This window comes from Chlorocebus sabaeus, chromosome 19, assembly GCF_047675955.1.
Source record: "Chlorocebus sabaeus isolate Y175 chromosome 19, mChlSab1.0.hap1, whole genome shotgun sequence".
Classification (NCBI taxonomy): Eukaryota; Metazoa; Chordata; class Mammalia; order Primates; family Cercopithecidae; genus Chlorocebus; species Chlorocebus sabaeus.
This window is the reverse complement of record NC_132922.1, coordinates 24,893,437-24,906,290: the sequence shown is the minus strand read 5'-3', so window position 1 is coordinate 24,906,290 and position 12,854 is coordinate 24,893,437. Positions and strand designations below refer to the sequence as shown.

Sequence of the window (12,854 nt, the reverse complement as noted above, 5' to 3'; positions counted from 1 at the left end):
CTCTAATTCCTGACCTCAAGAATTGATCCACCTGCCTTGGCCTCCCAAAGTGCTGGGATTACAGGCATGAGCACTGAGCCCGACTGTCATTTTTTGCATGTTGTTAATTCTTCATTTTTGTAGCAGACATCAGCATTCTTATCCTGATTGTAAAAACACAGGAAACTCGGCAAAGGATTTCTCTTCCTTAGGCTCCCTTGTTTCATACCCCTGGCCTCCAACTTCAAGGTGGGCATGTGTCTCTGCCCCTCCCAGGTCCTGGTGATCCGGCTTCGGGACAGCCTGATCAAGATGGGGGAGGAGCTTTCACAGGCGGCCACGTCGGAGTCCCAGCAGCGGGAGAGCAGCCAGTACTACCAGCGGCGGCTGGAGGAGCTGAAGGCCGACATGGAAGAGCTGGTGCAGCGGGAGGCGGAGGCCAGCCGGCGATGCATGGAGCTGGTGAGTTCTGTCCCCATCGCGGGCTCTTAGCAACTGAGAGTTTGCAATGGGGTAGAGCCTCCCTTTTCAAGACTTCTGAATGGGAGATTGATGGGTTTGGGTCCTGGGCCTCTGGGGTATGCCGGACGCCAGGAGAAACCAGAAGGGGAGTGGGCTGAGACAACACTGTCATTGACTGCAAACCCTGGGGGTGGGCCCAAAGTGGACCAATGGCATTCACTGCTGCCGGATGGCCGCCAAATTCACTTATATATCAGATCCCAGACTTTCTTTTCCTGCTCCATTCATTCCACTCCATGGCAGGAAGGCCTCGTACAAAAGAGGAAAGAACCGGTGTTTATTAACGGCCTATCTTTCACTGGGTCTCAACATCCATAATAGCCTATAATCCTCATGTCAGCCCTGTGAAGTCAGATTTATTGCCCCCATTTCACAGATGAGGACAAACCGAGCCTTCCAAAAGGGGAGATGACTAGTCTAAGGCCACATCTGGTAAACATAGAGCTGTTTCTGGGCTGTTAGTAGCAACAACAAAAATAAAAGATACAAATGATGATTCAAGCCACCATGTGTGAAGTATTTGCTCCCTACCAGGTTCTGAAGGAAGCATTTCTCATCTAAATCCTCATTTCAGAACTGTGAAGTAGGTGCTGTCTTGATGTCCATTAAAAAGGTGGGGAAACTGGTGCGTGGAGATATCAACTTGCCAAACTGAGGTTCCGAATGGTACGTTTGCTTGCCCAGGGTCACACAGGAGTAAGAATTTGAACCCAGGGCTGCCTAGCAATGTAGTCTCTTAGTCACTAACTCATACTTTGCCTCCAGGATGGACCAAGGAACATTTATTTTTATTTTATTTTATTTTTCTGGAGACAGTCTTACACTGTTGCCCAGGCTGGGGTGCAGTGGCGCGATCTCAGCTCACTGCAATCTCCACCTCCCAGGTTCAAGCGATTTTCATGGCTCAGCTTCCTGAGTAGCTGGGACTACAGGCGTGAGCCACCATGTCCGGCTAATTTTTCGTATTGTAGTAGACAGGGTTTCACTATGTTGTCCAGGCTGGTCTCAAACTCTTGAGCTCAGGCAATCTGCCCACTTCGGCCTCCCAAAGTGCTAGGATTATAAGTATGAACCACTGCACCCAGCCCCAAGGAACATTTTAAAATTTGTTTCCTGCCTAATGGGAAGGTTTCTCCATCATTCAGTGTGTTCTAAGAACTGCACAGGTCACAGAGCATCTAAGAGTGTCTGTTCCACCTTTTCTCCATGGGGCCAGATATCACTAAGGTTCCAGATTTCTGATTCTGTGACCTGGGGGGTATCTGGCACCCCCATTGCCTACCATCATCCAGCCTTCTAGAGACAGCCCACAATATGCCAAGGCTTGGCCCAGAGGTCTTTAAATTACACTGATTTTCTCCATCCTGCATTGTCCACTCTGGTGTTGTGAGAGGTCTCACCAACTTGTTCTTCCTGCAGCACATATATTAATATGTCTCGGGCCACTGTCTCTCACAGCCGGTGTCATCCCCATCAGGCTTTTCTGTGAGGGGGCGATAAGGCACCGCACAGAGACACAGGTTCCCGAAGTCCAGGCCTCCTGACTGGCAGTTCCTCCACGCCTATGGCCCTGGGAAAGAGAAAAGCTCTTTCCTCCAATTGACAGGATAACTTCCTCATTAACTAGCCCCGTTTCTCATGCAGCTGAGTGCCCCTCCTGGCAAGCTCTGGCTGGGAGGAGAGAACATCCCCAGCCTTTCTCCTCTGATGTCTTCTTTAACTAGCCAGGCACTCAGGCATTCTGGCCAGATCAAATAGTGATTTTCTTCCTCTCTGTCCCTTGATCTCTTTTTCTCTCTTGTCTTCTCTCCTTCCCTCTTTTCTCTCTTTCCTCTCCCTGTCCCCATTCCTGGGGCCATATTCAGATCTTAAAAGGCCCTGAAATACTGAAAAGATTATAGCATAGTTCCCACACAGGAATCAAAATGGACACAACACAAAACCTTAAAGAGCTTGCGTGCATGCTGAAATTAGACCTGCGTCTGTCTTCAATTTCTGATGGCAAGATTCTGGATAAGTTTATCAAAGCTGAACTTTTCTCTTTAGTTTGGTGGGTGTGGTTGACAGGAGTGTTCATTTCCTAGGATTGCCATAGCAAATTATCACAAGCTGCATAGCTTAAAACAACAGAAACTCATTTTCTCATAGTTCTGGAGGCCTGAAATCTGAAATCAAGGTGTGAGCAGGGCTACACTCCCTCTGAAGACTCTGGAAGAGCATCCTTCCTTGCCTCTTCCAGTTTCTGATGGCTCCAGGTGCTCCTTGATTTGTGACTGCTTCCGTGATAACTTTCTTCACATGGCTGTCTTCTCTGTGTATGTATGTCCCAAATATCCCTCCTCCTTTTTTCTTATAAGGACAACTGTAATCGGATTCAGGGCTCACTCGAAATCCACGTTGATCTCACCTTAAGATCCTTACCTTAATCATATCTACAAACCCTTTTGCTTTTTTTTTTTTTTTTTTTTTTTGAGACAGAGTCTCGCTCTATCTCCCAGACTGGAGTGCAGTGGCACAATCTCAGCTCACTGTAACCTCTGCCTCCCGGGTTCAAGCAATTCTCCTGCCTCAGCATCCCAAGTAGCTGAGACTACAGGCACGCGCCACCACACCCAGCTAATTTTGGTATTTTTAGTAGAGGCGGGGTTTCACCGTGTTTGCCGAGCTAGTGTGGAACTCCTGACCTCAGGTGATCCACCCGCCTTGGCCTCCCAAAGTGCTGGAATTACAGGCATGAGCCACTGCTCCTGGCCTGCAAGCCCTTTTTCTAAATGAGATCACCTTCACAGGTCCCAAGTGGAATTGTCTTTTGGGAGGCCACCCTCCAACCCCCTACCCAAGAGGAAGGCACATTTCTGCTTGGTTGGTATTCTGAAGTTATCCAGTACATCCCGTCCTTTCCTTAGTGATCCTGTGGAAGAACAAAGCTCCACGGATAAGGTCAGGCCAGCAGCCTCTTCCAAATACTGCATGTCCCAAAACTCACCAACCTATTTGCTCTCAAATATTTCCTTTGCCTTTGAGCTCTGGGAAATTTCCACTGGGAGAAGAGAGGAAGTCCTACTTTCTTGCATCGCTCATTTATTCATTCAACAAATACCTATTCAACACCAGCTATGAGGATGGCACAGGGGTAGGCACTGATGAGGAAGGGCAAGGAATCGTAAGGTCCTTGCTGTGCAGAAGTTCGCAGTGTGCCCAAAACAGGGCTCAGTGGGAGAGTTAAGTCCTCGCTGTCATTGAAACTTGAGTCTTGCTGCTGAGGCCCCTCTTATAGGTGTGGCATCCTGGTGCTGTCCCTGGCTTCTCAAGACAGATCATCCCTTCTGTTCGTGTCCACACCACCAACTTGCCTTCCCTCATCCCATTTCTATAAGATAAGGGGCAGCTTCTTTGTGCCGTACGTTCTCTAAACTATACTAAAATCCTGCAAGGCAGCCAGAACGTTGCTTCTTTCCTTTGTGCAATGTGTATTGATAGTTTTCACTGTGGGCCAAGCCCTGTGCTGGCTGCCGGATACCCAGTGAGGAACAGCACACACCTTTGCCCCCCAGGAGCTCATACATGGAAATACATAACTGCATGAGAAAATACAACTAAGGCCATGGCTAGTGTACTTTGTACAAATATGGAGTTTCCTCCATCATGAGAGCTCAGAGCTTTCACAGGCAAAACAAGGGGGCATGCACTGTGATTTGAGGGACTTTAGAAGGCCAGTTGGCACCAAATCTCTCTCCCATGCCCACTGTCACCACCACAAGTCCATTTCTTTGGGCATTGCCTTCTCCTTCTTTCTTTTCTTTTTTTAAATTGAGACAGGGTCTTAGTCACCCAGGGTGGAGTGCAGTGGCACAGTCATGGCTCATTGCAGCCTCCTCCTCCTGGGCATAAGCGATCCTCCTGCCTCAGCCTCCAGAGTAGCTGAGACTACAAGTGCATACCATTGTGCCTGGCTAATTTTTCAATTTTTAAAAATAGAAATGGGGTCTCACTACTTTAACCAGGCCGGTCTTGAACTGCTGGTCTCAAGCCATCCTCCAGCCCCCGCCTCCCAAAGTGCTGGGATTATAAGCATGAGTCACTGCTCCTCGTCTGTCTTCATTTTTCGAATTCAAATCCTCCCTGGGAGGGATAGAATAAATTTCCTAACTCCACAGTCCAAGCGTTGATTTATTCATTCCATCAACAAATGTTTATTGAGTCATTCTACGTTCAAGCCCTTTGCAGAAGTTGTCTTCTTTAGCACTTAATGTCAACCTCAGCAAGTGGAGAACATGGAGGGCCGGGGTGTGAGGTTGTCCAGGGCCGCAGGGTCAGGAAGGGCAGAGCTGGGATTGGTGTCCCATGTGTCCGATGCTAAAGCTATCACCAGGTCACCTGCTTCCCTTTCAACCCAACCTTGCTGAAAAATGGCTCTGCTGTGGAGACCAAAAAAAGGATCCGGTGCTCTGGGCCCTGGTGAGCAGCGGGAAGGATGTTGATGGATCTCCTGTCCACATTCCTTTCCGCCTGTCCCCAGCCTGTACTATTTGTCACTGTTGGTGTTGGTTTAAAGGACTGTGAGTTGTTGCATGTGAATGATTTATACCCCCAGCTGACTCTCCGACACATCCAGATCAGGATCAATTACCCCTCCGGTGGAACTTTGCTTCCCAGAAAAAAGAAAAATGAGGTTTTGCCATTAATTTTAGTAAATGTACTATTTCTGGAGACTCCAGGAGCTGTTATGGAGAAAATAATATTCTGGCTCTAAATCATTCCAGTCCCTTTGTCATTAGAGCGATGAAGCAACTCGTCTGTGGATGTATATCCTGTTGTTTTTCAGTAGTTACAGGGCCCAGGGGAAACCACCCTGGCCCCAGGACTGGGTAATCAAGGGGTGCCTGAGGAAGCTAGAAGTCCTGATGCTGACGGGAAGGCCTGACTTCGGCCTTCCAGGTGCACCTATTTTGGAGGCTGCACCTGTTGGGTTTTACACTTCATCACCTTGGCCTGATTCTCTGGTTTTGACTTTCCCCTGATCCAGGTGTCCTTTTCACAAGTTCCCCAGGTCTTGAAAAACTTGCATGGTGCTTCTGCTTACTTTTCCTGCATCCATCCGGTGACCTGAGCTAGAAGTTGCAGCAGCCTGTCTCCGTCTCGCTCACACAGCTTAATGGTCAGACCTGTTGATTTTACCCTATTGAGGTGTTTTTCAAATTCACCCCTCCTGACCCGTTGTTGCTTATTCTGTCTTTATTTAAGTATCATCCCCTCCGGTCTGGGCTTCTATAGTGACTTCTCACTTGTCTCCCTACTTTCCCTTCAGTCTTGCTCCTACCTGTAGGAGATCTTTCAAGAAGGAGCATAGCTTACTGTGTTATTTCTCTGCTAAGAAATGTTTTATGGGGCCGGATGTGTTGGCTCATGCCTTTTGATCCTAGCACTTTGGGAGGATGAGTGGGAGGATCATTTCAGACCTGGAGTTCAAGACCAGCCTGGGCAACATAGTAAGACCCCATCTCTATGAAAGAGAGAGAGAGAGAGAAAGAAAGAAAGGAAGAAAGGAAGGAAAAGGAAAGAAGAGAAAGGAAGGAATTAAGGAAGGAAGGAAGTAACAAAGAAGAATTTGCTAGGTCTGCTGGCATGTACCTGTAGTCCCAGCTACTCAGGAGGCTGAGGTGGAGGATTGCTTGAGCCCAGGAGTTCAAGGTTACGTGAACTGTGGTTGCACTCCTGCACTCCAGCCTGGGTGACAGAGCTAGTCTCTATCTTAAAAAAAAAAAAAAAAAGAAAGAAAAGAAAGAAAGAAAAAAAGACCTTCCATGGGTCACAGGTCCCCACTGCCTTCGGAACAAAGTTCAAACTGCTTCCTATGACCTACAAGAAATCTAACCTTTCTAGGTTTTTCCACCTTTGGTTGTCTGCCTCTCATCCTCTTACCTGTTCTACTTAAGCATAAAGGCAGATGTTGAGGACTGCTATAGTTTCAATGTTTGTCCCTCAAGCCTCATGTTGAAATTTGATCATCAGTGTTGGAGGTGGGGCCTCATATAAGGTGTTTGGGTCATGGGGGCAGATCTCTCATGAATGGCTTGGTGCCTCCTCATGGTAACAAGTGAGTTCTCACTGTGTTAATTCCCACCGGAGTTCCCCTGAGAAATGGCTGTTGGAAACAGCCTGGCACTTCCTCCTCTCTGTCTTGCTTCTGCTCTTGCCATGTGATCTCTGCACACACCAGCTCCCCTTCCCTTTCTGTCATGAGTGGAAGCAGCTGAGGCCCTCACTAGAAGCAGATGCTGGTGTCACACTTCTTGTGCAGCCTGCAGAACTGTGAGCCAAATAAACCTCTTTTCTTTATAAATTACTCAGCCTCAGGTATTCCTTTATAGCAACACAATTGAACTAAGACAAGACCCCAATACCGTGTTACTCCTTGATTCACCACCTTTTCCTCATGCATCCTGCTGCCTGCCTGTGCAACCTTAAAAACTCAAATATCAGATTAAGCACCTCCTTTGTGTTCCCGTACCCCCTGTGCCCACCCCATCAATGCATGTGTCACTCAGTTACTGTAAATGCCAATGTTCTTGTCTTCCTAGAAAGAGAGAGACCCTGAGAGAAGGTTTTATTTGACTCGGGCTGCAACCTCCATATCAGAGTCAGGTATAGGGTAGATGCTCAGTAATTGCTTGCTGAATAATTTTCTCAGCATTTTGAAGTTTTACATCGTAACAAATGACTCAAAAAAGTACATCTTAGAAATGGAAAATTTTAGATCAACCAACTTTTGTTTGTATCTTACTAGGTACCTAGCCCTGTGCCTGATGTTGTGGGAGATGCAGACATGGATGGACTAGGGACTGTGCCCTTGAATTGCTCAAGATCTAGAGGAGGAGATGCACGTATCCCTCAATAACTGACACAAGATGGGATGTGTGTACAAAGGAAGAAATGGTTTCATACAAACAGGAGCCCTGGGGGAGATTGTATGGAGGATGCATCATTCATCTGAAACTTGTTTGGAGTTTCTTGAATGATAAAGCAAATACTGGCTGGCAGCTTTGGGGGAGCAGCAGTCTAGTCCTGTTTATCGTTACATCTCTCACTTGCATTCAGCAAATGTCTAGTGAATGCCTGCTGTGTGTCAGGCAATGTCCAGGCTGCCAGAGTCAGAGAGAAACGAGATACAGGGATATAAACACAGACTCTTCACCCCTTTTTTCTCCTCTTCCTTCTTTCTCCTTGCAGCTCCCCTACTGCATGCCAGTTACAAAATCTCTTCCTCCTCCCTCTTCAATCTGTTTTCTTTTGCTTTCCTTGTTCTTCCTTATTCTTCCTTAGCACCCACTTGTCTAGGTTTAGGCTTGCTGTTTCTCTCTCTCTCTCTCATCTCTCTCTCATCTCTCTCTCTCTCTCTCTCACACACACACACACACACACACACACACACACACACAATTGTTTTGACCCATGTTGTGGGGACGGTGTATGTTAAATTTCTAGGCTACCATAGCAAATTATCAAAACCTGGATATCTTAAAACAACAGGAATTTATTGTCTCACAGTTCTGGAGGCTAGATGTCTGAAATGAAGATGTTGGCAGGGTCATACTCCTCTGAAGGCTCTAGGGGAGAATCCTTCCTTCCCGTGGTGGCTCCAGGCATTCCTTGGCCTTTGGGCTGCATCACACTTATCTCTGCCCCTGTCTTTATATGGCCTTCCCCTCTTCTCTTTCTGTCTCTGTGTGTATCTCTCCTCTTCTTGTAAGGACACTAGTCATTGAATTCAGGGCCCACCCTAATCTAGTATGACCTCAGCTTAACTCATTACTTCTGCAAAGACCCTATATCCCAATAAGGTCACATTCTGAGTTTTTAGGTGGATATGGATTTTGGGGGGGACGCTATTTAACCCACTATAGAGTGGTTGGAAAGAGCATTGGGCTTGGAGTATGATACCTCAGACAGCCAAGTTAACATTGAAGCAACTCAGTTTCCTCATCTGTGAAATAAGCATAATATGGCCTATTTTATTGTGTAAGTATGGGGATTAAATGAGATAATGTATATGAAAGTGTCAAATGACAGCCCATAATAAGCACCTAGTAGATGGTACTTTATTTTCTTTCTTCCTTTGAGTTTCTGATTTTCTCCTTCCACTCAAGCTTTATCATATTCTACCAGCTCCACTTCCACAGCCATGCAATGCCCGTGATGGTAGATGGCAGTGATGTTAATAAGATCTAATATTTGTTTATCATATACTGTGTGGTGGGTACTGGGCTAAGTACTTTACATGAATCCTCTGTTTTGAGAACTTGTTTGGAGGTTTGGAGGCATACCCTTGACCGAAGACTGGTCCTCCTCTATCAGAGACGGTCATCCTCTTCAAGTGTGCGGCTTTGGGAAGGATGTACATAGAGTGGTGAGCGGGGAAGGGGACACCTGCCCAGCCAGCTAGATCAGCCAGATCAACCTTGGCGATCAGTAGGGTGACAGATGTTACAGCTAGATAGCCCTGACATCCGAATCCTCTATTTTGAGCCTCACCGTTGGAGGTAATTGTCCTTATTTTATCATGAAAGAAACTAAAATCCAGACAGATGAAGCAGTTTCTCCAAAGTCACATTCCGAGTAAATGGCAGAGTCAGAATTTGAATGCAGGTCTGACCGACTCAGTGAATTTTAGATACATAGTGTTTACGTGTTCAAGTATAATTTTTTTTTTTTTTTTTTGAGACGGAGTCTCGCTCTGTCACCCAGGCTGGAGTGCAGTGGCCCGCTCTCTGCTCACTGCAAGCTCCGCCTCCCGGGTTCGCGCAATTCTCCTGCCTCAGCCTCCCGAGCAGCTGGGACTACAGGCGCCCGCCACCTCGCCCGGCTTATTTTTTTGTATTTTTAGTAGAGACGGGGTTTCACCATGTTAGCCAGGATGGTCTCGATCTCCTGACCTCGTGATCCGCCCGTCTCGGCCTCCCAAAGTGCTGGGATTACAGGCTTGAGCCACCGCGCCCGGCCTCAAGTATAATTTTTAAAAATTGATAATATATGTTAATACTGCTTTTGATTCTGTAATCTAGACTTTCTCAACCTTGGCATTATTGACATCTAGGATCAGATAATTGTATGTTGTGAAGACTGTCCTGTGTATGGTAAGATATTCAGCAGCATCCCTGCCCTCTACCTACTAGAGGCAAATAGCATTTCTGCCCCATTTATCATAATCGAAAATGTCTCCAGACATTACCAAATGTCCTCTAAGGGGCAAAATCACCACCTGTTAAGAGCAACCTGTCTGAGCTAATCCTCACCATAACCCTTTAGTTAACACCTATGATAACTCCCCATTTTATAGACGATTAAACTGAGGCTCAGGGAGGTGCTGTGCCCAAGGTCACAGGGCAGCTGGAGAAGGGGGAACGTCAGGAAAGGAGAAAGTCAAGAATGGAAAGAGGCAGAAATTAGACTCCCTACCCTTGTAGGAATAAAACCGGTAGCGGTTCCAGCAAAATCCAATCCCAACCTTCCTGAGACCCAGCGGTGACTTCACAGCAGAATCTAATTCTGAGTGGAATTGAAGATCTTGCTGCAGACTGTGTACTTTTAATCATGTTTAAATAAAACATGGGACCATGGGTGTGATCTCCTCACTGAGCCTGGCTTGTCAGCCGCCTGGGCAAAGTCATAAATAGTTAATAGACAACCACTTATGGCTCTACTTCTGTTAAATCTAGCATCAATTATATATGGTTCATGCATTATTTATTTGGTGTTACTTTGGGGTATATCTTCCACCTTCAGGGGGAAAAGTGTAAAGAATGTGAGGCGTAGAGCAGATTCGAGGATGGCTTGTTCCCCTCCGTATTGGTCAGTTTGTGACGGCCTTGTTGCCCTCTGTATTGGTCAATTTCCCTCAAAGGAAAAAGCCCATTGGTGATGAGGAGGTGATTAGGAGGTGAATTTGGATCTAAGAGGACTTTACCAGACCACCAGGAAAAAAGATTGGGGTGGTGTTGTGCTGGTAAATGTTTAACAACTGCCTTTCCAGGGCAGGTGGATTCCTGGCTTGTAGTGTTTGCCAATTTCTGTGGTGTAAATTCTCCCTCCAGGGCTGAGTTCAACCTGACTACATGATGTCACCGAAGGCAGAGTTGGGAAGCCATGCACAGTAGTGCATCGTTATATATCATTTCCACCATACAGGTACAATAAGCACAAATACCTTCAAAAGCGTCGTCAGAGCAAAACGTTAGCAAAATAATTAGAAAGTGATGCGTTTTGAGTATGTATTACCTTTGTTTTTCATACAATGTATTTAGTTGTAAGCTTATATCATTTAATCTTTAATAATAGCTGTGTTTGACAAGTGGCTTGCAAAATTCCCTAAAATTTAGCTATCAGCTCTTGCCAGCCAATATGAGCCACTTCCCACACACCCATGACCTGGAGTCTCCTTGGAGTGGTGTCCCCATACCCTGTTAGAAGGCGGTTGGTGGAGTGGAAGGAGTGAAAATTTAGAGTCAGAAGGCTCTTAATCAAGTCTCATCGCTTACTGACTGTCTTTTTAAGCAAGATTACTCCACCATTAGAAATCTGTCCTTCTGAGCATACTCTTTTAACTCATGTATGAAATAGGTGCAGTCACATCTCCTGGAAAAGACTAAAACAAGTAATTTATGCCATGCTTCTAGATCTGCCTGTCACATAACTATCCCCAAAAGCACACCTGCTCCTCTCTCCCTGTTCATTTTCTCCTGCCTTCTGAGAATCTGAACATAGCAGGTAGGGGCCTTAGGAAGCCCAAAGTCAGGTTCTGTTTTTTGTTTTGTTTTGTTTTGTTCCTTTGTTTTGTTTTGTTCCTTTGTTTTCATTTGCTTTAATTTTTTTTCCACTCCCGAACCGTGTTTTCAAAAGTTCCCCTCCATCTACTTACTCCATGGTATTCACCAAACCCACAGTGAAGGGGTTCATTTCAGAAAGCCCTTGGTGTTTTCTCCCTGCAAATGGCCATGAACTTGAAAGCGTAAAGATGAATTATTCTGGCTGGGAACTGAAGCATTTAAAAAGACATTCCATATGGAGGGCATTTGGGGCCATGAGCCGGGTGTAAATAACACGTTTTATGGCTCTCCTGACAGGGAGGTAGCCCTCCTAATTACTGCCCTGTTATCTCCGTGGGATTCAAAATGACCCAACACGCTTATAAGCTCCGTGTTCACAGACTTCCTTTTAATCCCTACTCCTAATGGCCTCCCGCATGCCCAGAGAGCTGACAGGGGAAACCGCGGGTATTTCTGTCGCTCCCCCCCTTCTAGGCACTGTGGTCTCCTGTTTGTTTCCCTACAAAGGTTTCTGTACAAAGGAAACTTAGTCCTAATAGGCATTTAGGTGCTGCCAGCCTCAGACACGTTTCTGAAAGTGAATTCTCCCAAGCTGTCTTTATCTCACATGGTGAATGTGCTTGTCTCAATTCAAGAGGTGTTACCATCTAATGAAATGAGTTTCTTTGCGTCTGGCTCTGAGATGAGTTATCCTGATAATAAAATCTATTACCAAAAGCCTACCTAGGAATAATTGGGTCTATTACTCCCCGACTTGTGGCTTTGTTTCTGCATTGAAAACAGGCTCTCCAGCAATTAATCAGAATTTAAAGTTGCTAATACCAATTACAAATAATGCTCTGAGGCTCAAGATGGCAAACAGGGGAGCAGATACTAATCTTGCCCCTTGAGATTTTATCAGTTGAACTTTCGTCACTTCAGACTTCCTGGAAATTAGAGTAACTTAACTCTGCAAAGTTAATTACTTAAAAAAGAAAAGGGGGAGGCATTGATTGAATATGTCAGGAGTATATTAAACTATTCAAATATATCCAATTTATATTGTTTAGATGAGATTATGTTTCACTTAATTGTATGCCAGGGAGGCTTAGGAAGGTTAGTCTCCTTGGTAAAAAGCTTGATCATTGTTATGATTTGACATCTTTAAAAGATAGTGGTCCCAAGGAAATCCAGGGGGCCCCAAAGTCAGACACTTCCATGTTTTTGATTCATTTCCAAAGTATAATTCGGTTTGAAGGGTAATTCTCTTTTGACTGTTCTTTTTTGGCAGAGCTTAATAAGAAATGGAGAGGGGATCTCAGAATATGAGTATCGACCAAGCAGTTGGGAAGTGAAATGGTTTTTTTGGGAGAATTGGCTGGTTTGGAATTGAAAATGTATTTAGTGGGGAAAGATGAATATAACTTGTCTAGGTTATGGCTCTTTTAGTTGTAAGTGACAGAAACAAAATTAAATTGGCTTAAGCAAAAGGAAATTCATTGACTCATGTAATGAAAAAGTGTCATGACCTCTGGCTTCAGACTCAGTGAA

At 45.6% G+C, this 12,854-nt stretch overlaps 1 protein-coding gene across 1 annotated transcript in view; it reads left to right on the top strand.

Moving 5' to 3' along the window:
- LOC119627367 (unconventional myosin-XVIIIb) overlaps positions 1 to 12,854 on the top strand; it is a 133,818-nt gene that overhangs the window by 55,942 nt on the left and 65,022 nt on the right. The window contains exon 10 of the mRNA XM_073006857.1: positions 256 to 441. Within this exon, the coding sequence (XP_072862958.1) occupies positions 256 to 441 (186 nt within the window). The remainder of the gene's footprint in view (positions 1 to 255; positions 442 to 12,854) is intronic.